The sequence below is a fragment of the Pseudopipra pipra genome, chromosome 7, assembly GCF_036250125.1.
Source record: "Pseudopipra pipra isolate bDixPip1 chromosome 7, bDixPip1.hap1, whole genome shotgun sequence".
NCBI classification, from domain to species: domain Eukaryota; kingdom Metazoa; phylum Chordata; class Aves; order Passeriformes; family Pipridae; genus Pseudopipra; species Pseudopipra pipra.
This window is the reverse complement of record NC_087555.1, coordinates 13,176,334-13,196,148: the sequence shown is the minus strand read 5'-3', so window position 1 is coordinate 13,196,148 and position 19,815 is coordinate 13,176,334. Positions and strand designations below refer to the sequence as shown.

The 19,815-nt window shown below is 36.9% G+C and overlaps 2 protein-coding genes across 6 annotated transcripts in view; one reads left to right on the top strand and one right to left on the bottom strand.

The window, feature by feature from the left end:
* The window catches only part of CMKLR2 (chemerin chemokine-like receptor 2), a 25,148-nt gene extending 21,560 nt beyond the window's left edge, over positions 1-3,588 (bottom strand). For 2 of the 3 annotated variants that reach the window (XM_064660609.1, XM_064660611.1), the window contains exon 1: positions 1,594-3,434. The gene's annotated coding sequence lies outside the window, so the exon portion shown is untranslated. Of the gene's footprint in view, positions 1-1,593 lie in introns of all 3 variants that reach the window. The other variant, XR_010431881.1, reaches the window with a different exon arrangement.
* On the top strand, positions 3,440-19,815 carry ZDBF2 (zinc finger DBF-type containing 2). Of its 3 annotated transcripts, XM_064660607.1 has the most exons (8): positions 3,440-3,562; positions 6,649-6,759; positions 7,236-7,287; positions 7,820-7,871; positions 8,430-8,535; positions 9,395-9,522; positions 12,611-15,191; positions 15,470-19,815. In XM_064660607.1, exons 2-8 carry the CDS (start codon positions 6,736-6,738, stop codon positions 15,530-15,532), a joined length of 3,006 nt encoding a protein of 1,001 aa, XP_064516677.1. In that variant the 5' UTR covers positions 3,440-3,562; positions 6,649-6,735; the 3' UTR covers positions 15,533-19,815. The 3 variants fall into 3 exon arrangements, with proteins under 3 accessions (XP_064516677.1, XP_064516676.1, XP_064516678.1); XM_064660606.1 differs by having other exon boundaries at positions 3,441-3,562; positions 12,611-19,815; XM_064660608.1 differs by lacking the exons at positions 3,440-3,562; positions 6,649-6,759; positions 7,236-7,287; positions 7,820-7,871; positions 8,430-8,535 and adding an exon at positions 10,507-10,727 and having other exon boundaries at positions 9,392-9,522; positions 12,611-19,815.

The following is a 19,815-nucleotide window of genomic DNA, read 5'->3' as shown; positions in this document are numbered from 1 at the left end:
AACAGCAACAGCAGCTCTAACAGTAATTAATAAAACACCCTGAATAATAAACCACTCTGGGATCAGCGTATCCCAGAATTTTGCTCAGCACTATTATAATAAAAATCTCTGTATTCTCCAAAGTACATGTATACAGAAATATAATATAGAGAGGAATTCTAGTGAAAAAGAAATGTGTAAATCCCACAAATTCTAACAACATAAGCCTGTGAAAACAGCAGCATGGCCTCCAAAGAAGAGTAAAAAATAGACAAGGTGAAGATTTGCTTCTAATAAGATATTGCAAAAAGAGTCGCACTGTGAAATGCTTCCAGTAACCTTTTAAAAATTTAAGATCCAATTATAAGAAAGTAAAATAATATTTTTAGGAGAAAATTCTTGGTCCACAAATTTCAAAAGTGCTTTTTAAAACCCTCTCAGTTCTAAAAGATATTTGAAACTTCTTTCTTTCAACTATAACACAACTTTTTGGTTGATTAAATGATTAAGCAATTAAAATGAAAATTTAAGTTGTCAATTTTTAATCTTAAAAGGTAGTTCTAGCAAGAGAATGAAAAACAGAAAGAACAACTTTTAGATTATCCTTTAAGTTTGGGGGTTAAGCTAATATCCCGCATATTGAGGATGTTTTTATTATTAACTCAGGTAAAGCTCTTATAATAAAATTAAAAAAACTGTGAGTACAAAACAAAAGTTCAGTTTAAATAATGAGAAAGTTAGCAGAATGCCCATAATAAGATTGTCTTCTTCTAAGATAGGACTCTCTTTAAAAAAAAAAAGAATTTTAAGAATTGTTTGTCTTTTTGGTTTGCATTTAATTCCAGTGCCATACCAAAGTAAAGAAAAGACCAGTCTTATTTTTAAAAAACATGGTTTTCATTTAAAAATGAGAAAAGTGCTTTTAATACAGAAAAATCAACGTGTAATAGCAGTCTGCCAAACCCAGCAAACAGTTTGAGTAAAGCAGAGAAAAGAAAACAAGAAGCTTTCTTTTGAGAATAGGTTATCCTTGCCTTTTACACAGGTGAGGAATTATTTTCCTTTACTTTGAAAACCTTTATTTAATAATCACAGAATTTATACTAAAGAGGAAAATTGAAATACCATAGAGGATCAGATAATTGCTCCATTAGTCTGGTATCTGATATCAGGCAGTGGCCAGCATCACATTTTTCAGAGAAGGACAACAATTACTTCACAGTAATTAAAGGTTTTAATATAGTGCCAGGCATTATGGAACATTCATTCTACTATAAATTTGAACAGATCCTTCTTCCACAAGGTTACTCAGAATGTGAAGTTCTCTAAAATCTACAGAGGTACTCAGACTGCCTTGAAAGTTGCAGTGCTTGTTAGAATCCAGGCTAGAATTAAAAACCCATTTTTGTGAACATTTGGCAAAAGTAATCTCTGCATGGGTCAAACCCCAGACCTCAACTGCTGTCAGTCAACACTTAGCTCAAACCCTCTGAAGAACTTTACCAAAACAACAATATAAGGATAAATTAGGCTTACAATATCACAATGTAAAAAGTACATATGCAACAAACTAAAAATCTAGCCAAGAGTTTCCTGCCAGCCAGTTTTACCAACCTTGATTTTCTTTCATCACATTCTCCCTTTCCAATCTGAACCCAGATGCTGGAAGAAATTTGAGACTCTTGAGGAAAATAGCTGTTGTCTGCATTTGTCAATTTGTCTTAATGTTTTAACAGGTACACCTTTGACTTATATTTGGCTAATGGAAGTGAAAAACATAACAAATCAAAGTGGAAGGAGAAAGCAAAGCAGTGTAAAGTATATGGGGCAGTTTATAGAAACTCAATAGATAACTAAAGATACCACCAAAGAGAAAATAGTGTGAGAAAAGTCAGACCAGGAGAGAGAATAATTTTTAAAGGGGAAAGGAAGTTTGTCAGCCCTTCTCAGTGTTCATGCATGTATGTGAGGAGTAGTTTCCTAGGGGAGAAGAGGAGACTGAGGTAAAGGAGTATCTCTCAATATCTTAACTGAGTTTGAATCACGGTGCAACCTCAAGTTCATAAATACAGAAAGAGCTGAAAGCCAAGAAATACTTGGCAACACAAGCCTAAGCTCTGCTAACTTTGAGTGGCAGTCCAAGACATAGAATATTACATTCTATGTAATAGAATGCAAAATATTCAGGAACGTTCTGAGGAGAAGTTACATGGCATTATAAGACAGACTGTATAGTGCTTTGTCTTTGCTAAGAAGGACTTATGTTCTACATCAGCCATTCTGGAAAAGAAACGTCAGTGTCTCAGCTATGTAACCAAGCTTACTTTGTTTCAACAAGTTATGAGGGGTTAGCCGAGCCACAGTAACTCACTAAGCCTACTGTAAACCACCATAAAATTAAACTATTTTAACCTCAGATAACATGTCTATATATGTGTTTGCCACATGTTTAAACAATGCAGCTGTGCTGACATGCAGTAGTTTGGGCACGTGCCTGAGCCTTCATGCATGTAAAATGTTCTCCACAGAAAGCTGCTGTTTTTCCAAGTTGTGTATTATAATAGGCAACAAAATATCATCAGGCAACTTTAGTCCTATAATAATAATTTTTGAACAATAAAGATATATTCATACCTCTGCACATATTAAAAGAATTCAACAGCAACTAAATTCAGCCCTCCTAAAGAGAAGCCTTCTCCTGCTCATCTGTCATTTGAGATTTGTGTTCAATTACTTTTTGGGCGTGGGTGGACATTTCTAAGCTATGGTTTCATAACCACAGAAGAGCCTCTCTAAATTTTCGATATTAAGGCACATTCAAGATTGTTTTCCCCCCATTGCACAATCCAAGCCTGTATCTGCACCTGTCTTCACACATAAGGGTGTTGTGTTGACTTTGTGTCTGCCCAGATTGCTTAAAAATTCCTGCTGCTTCAGCATAACGAGAGAAATATGCAATAGCTGGTTTCCCACGGGAGATTAGATAAACGTTCAAAAACCTACAGCTGAAAATAAGAGAACCCGAGCTAACATTCTCAAGCCCACTCATAAGAAAAGCTGATCTAGCATAATTAACTCTGATGAAGTCAGACTGTGACTTTCTGGTAAAGCCTACCTAAACAAGGCACGCTGTGAAAAACAAGCTACTTTTAACGGCTGAAAATTAAATAAAAGGGTAAACCCTACAGCCTGCTCTCAAGCACATGGAATAATACATTTTGAAGGAGAAAACAACTATTACAATTGTTGAAGTGAAACTTAGCTAAGAGGTTACTTCCCAACCAGAATCACCCCAGCTGGGGCTGACAAAAAGACGCCTCCCCGCAGTGTTCTGAAGTAACTGGGGCTTTCTGGGCTCGGGGTGAGCCGCGCTAACACATGGCACGGCACCAGGGGCGCCGGCGGGCGGACCCGGGCGCTAAGGGCGGGAGGAGCCCGCGCCATGCAGGGAGCGGCTGCGCGGGAACCCGCTGCTCCCGCCATTCCCTTCGCGGGGCGCGGCTCGCCGACCCGGAGCAGGAAGCACAGGATGGCGTCCCTTGACCCCAGCGCGGCACCGAAGAGCTAACGGGGAATGATGGAGGTGAGACGGCGCCGGGAAGGGAGGGACCGGGAGCAGCCCGTGGAGCGGTTGGGCTGCGCGCGCGTGTGTCCGCCTCAGCGTCCCCTCAGCGCTCGGCGGGTCCCGGCGGGCGGGGCAGCCCCGGGCACGGCCGGGCACGGCCCCGGCCCCTCCGCACCGCCCGGCCCCGCGGGCTCCCTGCGCTCCGCCCCGCTGGCGGCGGCCGGGCGGGACACGGGGCGAGGTGAGGCGGGCACGGCGCGGCGGGGCCGGGACCCCGGGCCGGTGCGGTGCGGCCGTGGGGCAAAGGACGTTCCTGGGATGAGTTACAGCCTCCCTGTTTGTGGTGGTGCTGTGGGACGGCAAGGCACTTTGTTTAGGGGAGAGTTTTCCCCTGGTTCTCCCTCTGCCAAGCACAGTCGCTCCTAGGTGAAGGGGCATTTCAGGCTTTCGTGAGGCGTTTTTCGAGGAGCAGTTTTGATTGGCTTTTTACCCTTTTTATTTTACCTGTTGCACTGCAAGAGTGACGCTGTCTGGAGAGTTTATCTGGTGCCTTTGATACTCAGATACTGTCATAACCACTGCTTTTGTCTTTTTTTTTTGTTTTGTTTTTTTTTTTTTTTTTGTTTTTTTTTGTTTTGGTTTGAGGTTTTATTTTTTTAACGTGTACATTTCATGCTTTTTGGTTGCCTTTTTGTGGATTTTTCTTTTTAAATGTGATTATCTGATGTATTTCATTCTTTGGCTGCTGTATGCAGTGTAATTCAATAAAACCAGAATGAAACACTGATGTTGGAAACAGCTGATAAAGTAACCTGGATAGAAATTTACCAAATCAAACACTTCTGTGTCTATCTAGTTGTTACTACATTTGTTAAAATTTACAGGATTTTTTTTTTTTGGTGAAGAAATGGTTAAGCTAAGTTTCAAACAAATATAATTTACTTTTTTAATCAAACAGTTTATGATATTTATAGGGGAAAGTATCTCAACTAATGTAGAATTTTGCAGTCTTTGCCTGAACACCTGAAAAATCATTTGTGAATTTACAGCTGCAGTTTCTGTTTTGAAAAAGTAAGGATTACAGTTAGGCTGTCCAGATTTTGGCAAATTAAATAAGGCATCTACATAACAGATTTCCTTCACATTACTGTCTCGTGGTTTGAACTTGACTTCAGATGGTAAGCAAGCTGTGTATAGAGTTCAGACTTATTTCTTTTTCCTGTACGCTAGTGTTCTTAAAAAAAACTGATATAAGGAGAAGAAATTTTCTTCTATTGGCAGCTTTGTACGAGAGGAGAATATCCCTGAAAGATCTTCCTCTGATGTTTTTCTGTCACTTACTAAGCATTAGCTGGGCATTTACAGCTTTTACCTAGCACAACCTCCCTCCAGGTGAGAAAACCTGGTCCATTGAATCTCCTTGAACTGTAAAAAGATGACAAGGAGATCCAGACTGGAGTAGTTCAGTATAGTTATTTTCATAGTCCTGTCCCATTTAAAGTTACTTTTCTCCTAACTCAGTTTAAATGTGCATTGCACTTGCACTTGAATGAACTCTCAGTAGCACACCACCATTGAAATTAGTCCTTGAAATAAGGAAGTAACGAACGGTATTAGTTATCCTCCAGCACACTGCAGTTCCCACTGCCTGGCATCTCTGAGATGAAATCAGACATTTGTATATCAGGTGCTTTAATTGTCTTTTGGGGCAGTGGATGGAGATGAGTGGTTGTGGAGCTGCTTCTGACTGTGGAACCGTTGTCTGACTGCCCTGTCTGTACCTCCTCTAGTTCCTGTGCTCTTGCCACACTTTTAGCTTTGTCATAAGATTATGTGTGCACAGTAAGACTTAAAAAATTGATAAGTTGACCTCAAGCACATAGAACAAGTTATTTTACATAAAGCATCATTCATGAAAGATAGTCTTCTGTGTTTTTCCTTTACTTTCTTTTGGATCCTGGCTGTGTATAGGACACATAACAGGACGGCTGAGATAAGTTGTTCTATCAAGAAGGCTTTTCTCAGTTGCCTGATGAGAAGGTTTATAAGAACAGCTGGGGTTTCTTGCTTATTTGTTTTTTTTAATATTATTACATAAATTGATACACTGTGGGGAGGAGAATGAGTCTGGTGTTTCAGTTGTGTGGATTGTTTTGTGGTTTTTGGGGGGGTGTGTGTTTAAAGTTGAGCTACTGTGATATTCCTTCTGACCATAACTGCTATAACAACCTAGGTATTTTATAATGAACAGTTTGTAGTCTGGGAAAGAACAAAACAAGTTTAAAGAAAACAAGTAACAAACCACACATCTGTCAAGCTTGATGGTATGTAGCCTCATATGGGAGCAACTTTTCTGCATATATGAGAACAAAAAATGAGAAGGGAAGGAATGAGTCTTGTTAAGACAGTTGATAAAAGATAAAAAATAAAAGTGGTTGATTTGAAACTTGTTATCACATAATTACAGAAATGGTAAGTGAAGAGCAGATCTTGGACTCGCTAAGCCCTGAGTTTTGAAGCAGGATATGATGATGCTAGTGACAGTGATTGTGCAAGTTATTGTAGCCTTTCTGTTTTCCTGTCTGTTATGCTAATGATAATACTTCATTGAGTATATAATAATTAAATTATAAAATGCTTTGAACACCCATTCTACTGTGATATTATGCACTATCTAACTAGCTCATGTAACATAAGCAAAATGAGACATTGTTTTTCTGAGCAGGTTCATGAATGATCTACAAAATAGATTCATTGCAGTTTGGTTAGTATTAAGGAATTTGTTTTCTGTTGTTGTAGCAGTATACTTTATTTCACGAGTGCTAGCATCCAAAATGACAATAATGTTTAAGACAGGGGGGCTGCAAGGAAGAAAGAAGGAACAAAGTTATTCCAGAAGGAGTGGTTAACATTTATGTAGGAAAGACTGTCAAAACAACTTCCATATTAAACAGAAGAATGTACTGCAGACTTCAGAAAGATTTATCCGCTTTATCGACTGACATGTTTGCAAAGTGGTACAGAAAAATTTACATGCCTTAGGGCTTGGAAAACATGCATTATTAACTCTGTTTTAAAAGGCTCTTTAACTTCCTTGTTGCCAGATGGGATGAAAAAAACCCCTGTCCTGCACTGCAAATGGCCTCCTGTTCAACATTGATCGTTTGCTAGTCTGGAGTCAGCTTTGGTGGATGAAGAAGGCTGGTGAGTCTAAGGTATGTAGATTCCATGCTTCCATTCCGTTATGTGAAGGGACTGTGCGACACTCGGAAGCCCTTTGGGTTTGGATACCCTAAAGCATGTAAATACATGGTGCTGCAGTCATATTTGAATTAAAAACTGTGAGTTTCCAACTTGAGTTGCAGATCTTTTGATCAATAAGGACTGCTTTTCCAGCCTGGATGAGTATGTTGTGTGGTGTAGGTCTCGTGTGGGATTTGTTACCATATATCTCTTAACTGTAAAGGCAACTTAGGAAATTAAGTAATTAAATTAATTTGACAAGGTTATTGCTTAATAACTTATCATAGTCTGGGCTGTGTTCATAAGTATAGTATTTGACTTCATTAATTAAATCAGAAGTTAGGCCCTTCTAGCAAAGCTAACATTGCAAAAGCTAGCAATGCTAACATTGTTAGATGTAATATTAATTATTATTATAACTTAGGGTTTTTTTGTTTTTTGCTTACAGATGTTTGACAGAATCAGACGATCTGATGAAGCTTCTGCTTCTTCAGCACAGGGTAAGAAGTTCAAAGTAGATGTTTTTGACGTAATTACTCTTAAAAAAATAATTATCAGTATAAGCATTAGATCACCTTATATTGCATAATTTGATCTCCTAAATTCCATTACGGAACTTGGATGGAAGGACTGACTCCTGAATCGTCCAAAGAGTTTCCATGTAGCTGTAATTGTCTTGTCCTGTTATAAGCTGTTTAAGGCATGTTACATTTTATCTCAGTGATCACGGATGTAGGAATACCAATGTAGATTGCCTAGTCTTGAACCCAGACAAATCAGTAGAAAAATTCACACTCAGCCACGAAAAAGTGAAGCTCTTGGATGGACTTTGAGAACAAAAGGATTCTTGAACTTACTAAACTTTTTGCCTTCCTTTAGAATAGTAATTTTGACAAATGCAATGTAAGAGAAGTAGCTAGTTGCAGGTAAACTGTCTCCATTTCTTTGACATTCTGTTGCTTTTTGTGTTTTGTTTTGTATGTGTGTTTGGTTGTTTTATTTTTTGGTTGTTTTGGTTTTGCTTTTCTGTAGGAATCCAAAGACATGGTGCTGAAGGCTCTCTACGACAGGACAGCAGTAGCAGGTGAGTTAGGTGATGATCTAACTGGTGTCTAGCTTAATGCTTACCAAGGTAAACTGGGAAGAATCTGCTTTTCAGCCTTATCTGTTGTATGTCATTGTCTTGTATAAAAGATGACAGTGAGGCACAATAAGTGTGTGATGGAGGTCCTCTGTATCTTATACCAAACACTATTAAAAATTATGGGGAAGGTACACTGTAGTGCCCAAAACTAATGTGTGAGTGTCAGGTGTCTTTGGTATTTTTTTTTTCCAAAATACTAAAAAATAGAAGGAGAAGATGACTCTTCCTTTTCCTGTAGAGGCAGTTCTTCTCAGATTTCAGCCCACTGTGCCTTCAAGCTATTATCCTTTGTTCTGCATTTAAGAAAAAGTTTGTCCAAATTTGCTTGGGAATACCTTAAAATACATGGTCCTACTTATCATTGCAATTCTGAAATGGAAACATTTATCTCGCAAGTTTGTTCCATCGCTGTGGTAAGATAGATATTTAGAATTTCCATGTTAAGGACATGGATTAAATAACCCAACATGTCTTGGTAATATTGCACACTTCTTTCAGTTCACAGGCAAGAGGGCAAGAACATGCTTGGCCTGGAGTATCCACTGTGCAAAATAGACAAGGGTATTGCAACTGTTGCCACGTACACTACAGTAATCTGGAACAGGTGAGATGGCTTCTGCACAATTCAGCAACAGATAGCAAAGAGTACCAAAAGGCTTTATCAGCTTTTAAATTATCAGCTGCTACACTGAATAACCAATACTGAGTGAAAAATAAGCAGTTTGAATTGCAGAATGTGTGCACTGAGAAAAAGATACCCTTCTTGTCTATTACCTATTAAAAAGATGCCAGTGAAGTGGCATGGCTGCTGCAGTCTTCTTTTCTGAAGTGGTGCACTGCTGTGCATTGCATCCATTACATTTATTTCTGTGTCTTTAGTCTTGAGTTCTGTATGTATTGTAAACTATTAATGTTATAGTAATATGTTTGATATCAAGGCTGAAGACATTTGATCAACTGTTTTCTGTTCTTTAGCTCTATCAGTCTCCTGTCTTTTAGATTTTTTAATTAGAAAGTAGAAGCCTATTTAATCTTCTACACTTATGAAAATCCTTGTTAATTAGAGTGAATTATAGAATGTTTACTCATATGAAGTTCAAGAATATTTTAAGTCATTTATAGAAACATTTAGTGTATTTGTTCTAGTTAAAAGACCTGTGAGCAGCTGTGAGATTTGTGAGAGCATTTGTACTACTTACAAGAGATTTGTCAGCACCTATCTGAACCATTAACTTAAGTTCCAACTCAGAAAGATATTTCAATACATTTTAGTATTATTTGAGATTCCCTAAGCGTGCTTAAAAATCTCTATTAATCGAGGCTGTAAAGTAGAAAAGGCTGAAGACTTTTCTTTTTATTTAAATATTTTCATAGCAAAGATTTAACCCAGGAAGTAATTTTTATGAATAGGCCAGTGTGTTTACAGTAGTATTAGACTAATCATCTGTTTTATCTTTCACCAGCATGTTTTCAGCTCCCAGCACAGACATTTTACCACATACTGTAGGAATCGTATGGGTACCAGTAGCTTGATGGAGCGTTTCCTGCAAGATGTTTTACAGCATCATCCTCACAGATACCATGACAACAGGTATAATACAGATGGCTTTTTTTTTTTTTTAGTGTATGTTGTTCGAATGCATGTATTACAAATTCCTGTTTCTTTTATACTGCTGACCAGTAAATTTTGCCCATTTGAGGTGAAACTTTTTCAATGAAGACAATTTAGAAAAAAGTGTATTTAAATAAACATCATGCAAGTGTACTGCTTTTGTGTTGTCTCTTCACTTTTAAACTTTTTCACTACTTTAGGGTTTGAGACAACACCACTGATAGCATTTAAGTGTGAAGACCTAAAAAAAGATGGAGTATATGGGTCAACAGGTGTAATGGCAGACTGTACAATCTCATATGCATTTACAAATTCTTATAATTTGAGCTTTATATATTTTATTATAAATATTATTATTCTGGGCTTGATATATATATGTTTAGCAGTGTATTTTATGGTATGTTTTGAAAGAGTTCATTATTTTTGTTTGTTGTTTGTGGATAACTTCAGGTAAATATTTACATGTTTATTTTATCATCCTTGCAGTTCACATGTTCAGTTAATACTTGAATTACATTAATTGACCAATTAATTAATGCTCAGATTTTGAAAAGTGTTCTCTTTATTTATCGTGCTCATGTTTTAAGAGTGATAAGTGTTAGGTTTTTCTCTGTAGATGAAGGAAAATAAATTAAATCTCATTCTAGAAAAATGAGGTAAAATAGAAGGTTATTTTGTCTGAATGCAGTCATATTGATATTATCAGGGATGTGACAAAATAAGTTAATATGCATGTCTATGGCAAATTTGCTCAGGGCATATACACATCACTACAGATAAATAAATGAATCCTTCCATCTTCAATAAATAAATTCAAACCCAACCTCTTAAGAACATCCACAATTTTTTGCCATGGAGAAAATATAAGATTCTCTTTGAGGCAACATCCAAATGAAAAAAGCCCTCTCTTGAGGTGTCACTAATACAAGGTTATTCCTTTGGTGAATGAAACCTACTAACTAGGAAAAACAAGCTACCCATGTTCCTCTAAGTTGTTGGAAGAAGGAATGGAATGAGAAAAATAATGTACAAAATCTAGATGAAGTTGGAGGAAGAAGAGGGAAGAGTAATCCCAAATCTAGACAGAGTTTGGAGGAAGAAAAGCAAAGATGGAAAAGCGAGGAATAGATTTATGTTGTGGTCCTGCTCTGAAAAAAAAGTCATGGTCTTAACTGATATCTGAGGTAAGAATTGGATTCTCTTCTTTCACATTAAAACTCTTGGATTATTATACAGTTTACACTCAGTTCTTTAAATAACTGTTTTTACTATTTAGCTGAATTCACACAAGGGATCTTTAGAGTGTCATTTTAAAGATTATGGAAATATTTCTCAGTCTTGATTTGTTTTGCAGAACCAGTATTCCTAGTAGTTATGTGGAAAAATTCATCAGAGCTTTGCCTTATACTGAATTTCAAAGGATGTTGTTGTTCTGTCCCTCCCCCAGTAAAAAAAACAAACCAAACCAAAACCAGATACACACAAACTTCCACATCATTCCTTCCTCCAAACTCTTGGTGTATAAGTTTTTTACATAAAGAAATAATACTGAGCATTTAAGAGAGTAAATCTTTCCTCTGCCTTTGGGGGTAATTTGTAGCAAAACTATCAGAAGTACCTAACTGTATAAAACTATAGTTCTGTTTCCTCCACCCCAGAGACATTTGCTTATAAGTTATTTTTGAAAAGTGGATGTAGGTTGTTAACTGAGCTATAAACCTATACATTTGATATATTTTATTTATATCAAAATCCATTTAGTCCTATATTGAGTCTTTCAGGAGTGTCCAGATGCCAGGTGTTTCACACAAAGATGGAAGAACTTTAAGTGAGAAAGTTAAAGAATTATTTTTACTGCCTTTGGCCTTCCCCTTAGGTCCTGTTTCAGAGCTTAGGTGGCCAAGAATTCATGCAGCAGTAGGGCACAGCAGTTCAGTTGGCAGGCATTGTTTGATCATCTAATGTATTTGATTACTTTGCATTTATATAGTAATAGAAATAATCCTCTTTTTACTGTTTCATTATATGAAGTTTCTCTTGCTCAATCAGTCCTATAACCCTGAGCTGTATGTACTCTGAGTTATATAACTAAGGAAATTCCTGTGCAATGAAATTTATTCATAATACTTCTGTTAGCTGATGTCTGCCATTTATTAAAATAAGCATCCATTTGTGTCTCACAAAGTCTCGTTATAACTTTCAAATGAAACATAATATTCTTTTCTTTGGTTACAAAAGAATTTTGTATTTTAAAATTTACGTATTTTTAAAATTATTTTAATTGGATTTGCCCAGCTGCTACATAACGAAGCACTGTGGGTTCCTGTATTGCATAAGAGAAACAGTCGTTATCTGTCAGTTGTGTTAATTCTACAAGATGCAAACCCTTGTATTTGAGGCAGTCCTAAAGACAACAGCCAGTTACAGAATATGTTAACATCTGTTGTCAGAGTGGGGCTGAACAATCATAACTTGGCTTCTTATAGAAGTGAGTCAGAAGCTGGGGTATGTCTGAGAGAAACAGTAAACATGGAATTCCTTGGCAACATGTGCAGGGTTCCTATCAGGCAGCCATGTTTTGTAGGGAAAAGGGCATTTATACTCAATAGCGGTTTTATACTGCGTTGTATTATTATGTTCCATTTCTCTACAAAAGAATTTTTTCAGTTTCTCAATTTTAGTTAATGATAGGATGACCAGTGAAGTAACCTCTTTATAGTCTACAACTTCAACCAAAGGAAATACCTTTACATTTTCTTCCTTTACTGTATTTATAAAATTATCGTAATCTATTTTTGACCATTCTTAATTGATGGCATCATGAAGAGGGTAACAGACTAATGCCAAATTAGCTTTGTGGAACATTCCCCCTTCCCTCTCCATAATTTTTTAAGATTCACAATCTTTGCTAATGTAGCAGAGCTGGTAATTTGAGTTTGTTTGTTGAAGTGATGCACTTTAGGTAATTACTCTTAAACCCTCCATACACTGCTATTGTTTGAAAAATCTTAAGTATATTTACAGTATTTATATAGGCTGATTTTTTTTTTCCCTCCCTCCCTTTTAGACCAACATACGATGACATGCCACTCCCCATCACTCTGGAGGCTCCTAGGATTTCTTGCCTGTCCCCAACAGAGATGCAGAAAAAGAGAAACAGTGACACACAGGAGATTTCCAGCAAAGACAAGGAGTCCATTGGTGAAATACACTCTTCTGCTCCATGCCTGTCTCATGAGGGCACAAAGAAAACTATTGTAACACAAGCAGTTTTTCAAAAACGAGAAAGAGGCCAGGAGCATGTTCCAGGAATATCCCAGCAGTCTATTGGCATCTGTAGCGATAAGAAATGGGTTACTCTGAAAAATGCAAATCATAGCCATGAAGGTCAGTTTACAACTGTGAGCCCTGTACCTCAGCAATTTTCCATCAGTCCTATAATCCACAGTTCTTCTGTTAATTCTAAAACAGGAAAAAATGTTAGGGATTTGGCAGCATCAAATCTGTTTCTCCATAGTGGGTGTGATGAAAGGGCAACGAAGGCCTGCAGTAGTGATGTGTTATTGAACCCATGCTTGAATCCTGCTCCAGCACTGGCTCACCCAAAACGCCCTTCAGTTTCTCATCAGAATCCTACATGCAGCCACAGCAATTCTTTATTTATTACCTCAGGTCAATCTCTCTCAAAGCGAGATAGTTTACGAACTCAGGATGAAACTTTGGTGTCTGATCTCCATCTCAGGGATACTGTGGGTATCAGCAGCTCCTTAGATCTTGGGACATCCCCACAATTAGCAAGATGCAAAAACGTGAAGACAAACAGAGATGATGGAAGTTCAGTGGATGAAACTATTGAAGATGTAATTTTGAAATACTGCCATGGAACTACATCTGAAGAAATTTATATCACAGAAGAGAATAATCCCTGTTTAACTTTTTCATCACTTCTGGACCATACTAATTTAGAGGGCTCTGAAATGAGTTTTGACTGTGATGCACCAATACAGGCAGGAACAGACTTACCTAAGGCAGCTATAAAAGATATAGAATTCCTAAAAGAGGTCCAAGTAAGTTTGCAAGATAAAGACTACGGAACACAGCTCTGCTCTGTCTTAAAAACTGAGTCATCAGAGAAAACAGAAGCAGTGAAACAGGATGTCATAGTTCATACTGAAGAACCAGTTCTTCCAGCTCTGCCTCATGTGCCTCCTTCTTTTGTGGGAAAGACTTGGTCTCAAATAATGCATGAAGATGATATAAAAATTGAAGAACTTGTGCGCGATTTCAAGGAGGGTCGTTTTCGCTGCTACTTTGACAGTGAATCGCCAGCCAACTGTACAGGGAAGAGAATGAAGAAGAAAAAGCAGAAGGATGAAAAAAGGATCAATGTTATCGAGGGTAACAGAACAGAAAGTGCATCAGTTAAAGCATTGCCAGAATTTAATGATGCTTTAAGTGGTGGCTCTGATTTTGATAACCCATCTTTAGCCTCAGATACACTATGCAAACCACAAATACTTAAAATGCCTAGGAAAAGGACATGGCGCCTGGCTTCAAGATGCCAGGTGGTTAAAGTCAGCCACGGCACCCAAACAAGTCTATTGAACTACCCTGTAGCAAAAAGGAAAATGTCTAGAAGAGAATCTGATCCAGCTGATCAGAAAGCAAGCGTCACGTGGTTGGAGAATGAAAAAACTCCAAACATGAAAACTAGACTATGTGCCCTTAAACTTCCAGAGTCCTACAGCAAGATTATGAGTCCTGTACAGCCCAAGACAGTGGTGTATGTACTCTCATGCCCAGAGGTAAAACAGTGTAAAGGTAAACCTGTAGATACTTCCAAAATGAGGAAAAATCGAAACTCCGCAGATAGCAAGGACTCTGTAAGGTATAAATACAAACAGTGTTCTTTCAAGTATTATGACCCACTGACAAATCGAATTCTGAAAACACCTCCCAAGAGTACAGTTGGAGAAAAGGCCAAAAAGCCCTCCCACGTTCGACAGCTTTTCAGAAGCCTCAGCTTTGATGCAAACATGAAAAAACTAGCGGATGCACAGAGAGAAAGCACGCCGTCAAAGTCACTCAATTGGTCAGACTACTATAGTTCATCTTCAGCATCTTTCCTGACAGATCCAGATAAAGGGAATGATGCAGCCTCAAGTCAAAAGGCAGATGGATCCTCTGTTTCCACAGAAAGAACAGATTGTCTTGTGTCCAGTCACTCTGAGAACTCTTTTAAACACTTGATCATTTCACCTTTGAACTCTGTGGTAGAAGGAGATTGTAGATTAATTCCGTTTAATAGAATTACCAAAACTCCTCTGACCTCCATCAGGAGTGAGTGGTTAGAGAGGGAGAATCCAAAGGCAATATGGAAGAGAAAAGAAGGCAGTAATAAAGAACCATTTTTTTCCAGAAAGGCTTCAGGATCTAAGTCTGTCACACGTACTGTTGGGAGGAGAGGAAACAGAGTAACCGCAGGCAAACAGACTTCCCGAACTAAGAAACAGCAAAAAGAGGGGTTGAGAAGACAACTTCATCCTCGTGCCCAGAAATCTGCTTTCTCCATCCATAGGTGCCAGACAAGGAAGACTACAGTGGGAAAGCACCCTAAGAAAGAAAAGCCTGATGCTAAAAAATTAAAGGTGAGGAGTAAACCAAAAAGGGCCTTTCTGAGCTCAACAGTTGTAACAGGGATTCCTGAAAAGAGGCAGAAAGTCACATCAGAATCTTTTCCCAAGAAACCAGAGCGAGCTTCCTCCAAAGTCAGGAACTGGGGAGTAAGTGGAGATAGGGGTCATCCTAGCACTGTGAACCGACCCTCTCGAAGAACAACTGCTGGACCGTTACTTCGAAACTGTCTTGTTCTGCCAGGTGAGAGCTAGCTACCAAAAGAACTTTTTTTTTTTTTCTTTTTTCATAGCCAGCACCTGGAAAAAGGAAAGGGGAAAAAAGGAGGTCGTGGACAACGCAGTTGAAGTGCTAGAGCTCCAGAAAGCGCAAAGCCAGTCTAATGTGAAACAAACACAACTGTAAACTCGGCTCTTGTTCCTGAAATGTGGGGACATAATGTATTGCACTGTTCTACTGTGTAAAGCTGCAGAAGTTGTAGATTTGAGTTAAAAGCACTTAGAATCCTGTTTACTAGACTTCACCTGTACATCAGCAAAATGACCTTGAATAGTATCATATTGGTTTTATGGTATTATCAGTGCGTGATAGTGCACTATAATAAGGTAATTTAGAAGCTGTGTTAATTAATTGTGCCTAATTTAATTTCTTCACATAATTCTAAAGTGCAAAAAATGACTTGGTTGTTATGCTAGAAATTAAATGAAGATACATCAATTTGGGCTGAATTCTGTGTATTTTGTGTTTGTGTATATGCGCACCTTCTTCAACACGTAATATATACTTGCCTGAGGAATGGCATTAAAATTAATACAGTATGATACAATTCAGATCAATTCAGTGCTTTCTTGAAATGAAATGTAATTTTACACGTTTTTGTATTGACTTTTTTCCTGAAACCATGTCCAAAGCAGTTGTTTTGAACAAAAAGTCACTGTGGGCTCTCATCAAGCAATAATGGACCATGTTGGTAAGGAAATATGTCTCTTTAGGGAACTGTTCAAATGGTGGTGGCTAAAGTGAAATTTCAAATTCCAAAAGAAATGTAGGCTTAGATTTGGGGGGGGTTTGTTTGTTTTTTAGTAGCTTATTGATAAAGTTTATAGGTGAATTTCACATTCCTTAGTGGGGGGAATGGAAAAGTAATAATGCAAACAAATAAATATTTAAATAAACCTAAAGTATTATCCACGTAAATGTATTAGAGTTCAAATATTTTTTAAAAATATTTAGGTGAATTAAAATTATGTTCCATAGAGATTCGTGCTTGGCCACTGATGCTCCAACCAGTATGGTTTTATGGCAAAAAAATCCCCATGGTATTTTGGTTTAGTTTTTTTCTTTTTTTAATAGTTGTTATGATAGCTTATTTAATGTGTTTAGGAGACATAACCCCCAGTCTTGCGGGTGTCTTTTTGCTCTAAAACCCAAGATTAATTGCTGATTTGTAGTAAGTTAAGCACGTAATTAAACATCATCACAATCAGGACTTTGGTTTTTAAATCTTCCATTTGGTATATTATATAATCTATTTTACTTTAGAGGTCTTTGTATATTCTGTAGTGGTACAATATGTTTTTCAGAACATGCAAAAAACATGGAAAAGCTCAGACTCTGCTGTTTCTGCCAGTGAACATAGTGTATGTGCATTTTCCCCTCAGAAAACAAAACTATTCTTAATTCATTTTCTGAAGTGTCAAGGATCACTGATTTGGACTGAGATAAAGGTGGACTGGGAAATGGTTTATTTTAATATACACTATGTGAAGGAAATGTAAAAGCTGTCATCATAAACCACATGTTCAAAGAATATTTTTGGGATATTTTTAATGTATATGCATATTTCCCAAGTTAAATAGAAGATGTGCATGTGTCAGCTGGAAAGTTCCTTTACAAGTCAAATATGGTCTGACAGATTTATTTGTTTTGGTTTAATTTATTTTATTTTTTAAATAAAAGTTTATTTCTATGGATGAATTTTCCTATGGTTGTCAGTAGACACAGAATCTTATGACTGTATTGCAAGTCACTGGAAAATGAAGGGTTATAATGTAAGTTCTTATAGCCCTCTTAACTAATTGTGCCTGTATAATTTAATATTTTGTCTAATATAAAACTGATGTTTTTAAAGCAAAGTTTTAAAGGAATGGTTTTTATAGAAAGGCTAATTTTTAGATAAAGCAAAAGAAGATTTTTAAATAAAGTTTGTTTTAAAGCAAAGCTTTAACTCTATAGATAAGTCCCATTCTGACATATTTTTATGATACACAAATGTTTTCCTATCCAATTTCTTCCATCTTATTTTTCACAGTATTTTACACATGAAGAGCATGAATTGTTTTATGTGTGAATAAGTTTTAGTGCACATTGTACTTTAAGATCACTAGTGCATATTTGTGTAGAGTCAAAATACTGTTCTCCATACTCATTCATTTTAAGTTTGTCTTATTCCAGTACACAACTTTTCCTTGAAATCTTAAGTAATAAAAATATCTTGAGGACTATAAAATGACTAATATTTTTAGACTGTAATGCCTTTTTTTGTTTTGTTTTTAATAATAGACCCCCTTGTCAGGGTGGTTTTTTAGAATAAAAGTGTATTATATTTAAATAAAAGTGTAAGTAGTTACATATTTTCCTTAAAAAAAAAAAAGAAAAATGAAAAAAAGTATGAAATGTAGCAATTTATTAGAAGGACAAGATTTGGGATACAAGTCTGGAAAAATTTCTGTGGTTGACAGTGTCAAAATAAGGTTTACTGTAGGTTTGGATGTTATTCTGTGCCTCACTTCTGAGTGTTCAGAAACCTCTTCTCTGCGTGCTCAATGACTACTAGGAAAAAAAGGAGAGACAGTGATAGGAGAAGTAAATACAAAAACTACTTTGGAAAGAGAATTGATGAACGTATGTGCAAAACATAAATTATTTCAGAGACACTCAATATCACGTGCAAGAAGGAGAAAAGGGAAGTTTTCTGGGGTCTTGAGAGATAGACAAGCACTTTCCTATTAGATAAATAATACATATTCTGCTACCCTATTTGAATACCTTGTTGTTTCATTAGCAGCGTGAAACTTCAAAACATGATTGTGAAGTCTACACAAAGGGCAAACTTGAGAGCTGAAATACTTTCTCTCTGAAACTGATGGGAGTGTTGTTTGGGGTGAGATTTTTTTGTTTTAATTTTTGTTTGGTTCGTTTTTCTTTTTTTAATGTTAGTGGACAAAGATGTTTTGTCAGTATGTTTGCATGTGTTAATATAGAGAAGCAAGAAAAGATAACTGGATTAGAGAGGAATAAAGTCATGCTTTTTTATTCTAATTGACAGCAGTTAGAACCAGGATATTTTCCAATAGCTGAAAAAAATGTTAATTTCTTCTTCAGTGCATATGCAATTTTGACCTTCTGCAAGTTCATAGGTTTCTTTGGTTTTAATACATTTCGTATTTTTTAAAAATTCTCTCTCCACACAAAGTACTCATTCAGCCTTTTAAAACAATCTTATTCTAAGATTGCTAGGTTGTTATTATTCACTAGTATTGTGAACCATGAGTGTGAGCCAGAGTCATACTGTGCTAGGTGCTAACCAAACATGGAATAGCAAGCCCCCAATACTTTAAACGTCTTACACTTGCACCAAGCAGTTCTTCAGTAATTTTCTGATAGGATTTTTTGCTTTCTTGTTCTTTCTGACAAGTTTGCATCCAGTGTTGTTGTAATTGTATTATGAAAGTATTCCTCTCTGGGACTCGGATAAAATGAGGTGTTTCTGTTTGAGACTATAACTTAATCTGAAGTTGTGTTTAAGTTTCATGCAAAATTTGTGCCCAAATGAGAATATGTGTTTTTGTGGTTTTCATGTTCTTGTTATTGGTAATGTATTTTGTAATACTTTTGCTTGATGCTGTAATCTGTTATCTGCTTCTCTGTCCCTGCTGTCTGTGGTCATTTGACACATTGTGAGTTTGTAAGGATACAGCGATATTACAGACTTGTCCAGTGCTATTGCTGGATGTTCTTTCTTTGTATCTTCTGCTCATTTAATTTCTGGTTTATTGTTTCCATTTTTTTTCTCAGTCATGTATTTGGATTTTTTAATATTGTAAAGAGCTAAATTACAGGACAGTGTATTCTCTTTGGAAGTAAATCAGTGCCAGGTAAAGAGAAGAGGATGGTATCCTGATCTGAAGCGTAGAGGGCAGGCTGGTACCTGTGCTCCTGTGCTCAGGAGTCTTATTTACTTCATTGAATAGTGGGAAACAGGAGCAGCATGATGATTCTTGATTTCTTTAGTGGTCCTCCTTTCTTTGTCTCTTAGGGTCAGCTCTGCCTGAGAACAGAGTATCTGGATTCATACTGGAAAGTGTTTCAGCTGTTGGTGTTTTGGGGACAGATAGGAAAAGTAAAATGTGTCTCACTAATGTAACTAAAATCCCAGATTTTTTGCCTTTAATGATTTATCTGCTATGAATTACAGCATTGCTGATAATGTTTTTCAGAAAAATTTGTAATAGCATAGCTCTGAGCATGCCCAGAAACAAAGGTTTTGTTCCTTGTTTGTTTGTTTTGCAGTTATGAATTCATTCATTCCTTCAGCAGAACAAATCTTGTTTTAATAAAATAAAGACTGAATATGCA

Excerpts from the sequence above, each read along its gene's own strand:
- ZDBF2 (XM_064660606.1), top strand. The coding sequence starts at position 6,736 with ATGAAGAAGGCTGGTGAGTCTAAG. Across the intron at positions 6,760-7,235 it reads AGAAGGCTGGTGAGTCTAAG|ATGTTTGACAGAATCAGACG; the intron begins GTATGTAGATTC and ends TTTTGCTTACAG. Across the intron at positions 7,288-7,819 it reads TTCTGCTTCTTCAGCACAGG|GAATCCAAAGACATGGTGCT; the intron begins GTAAGAAGTTCA and ends GCTTTTCTGTAG.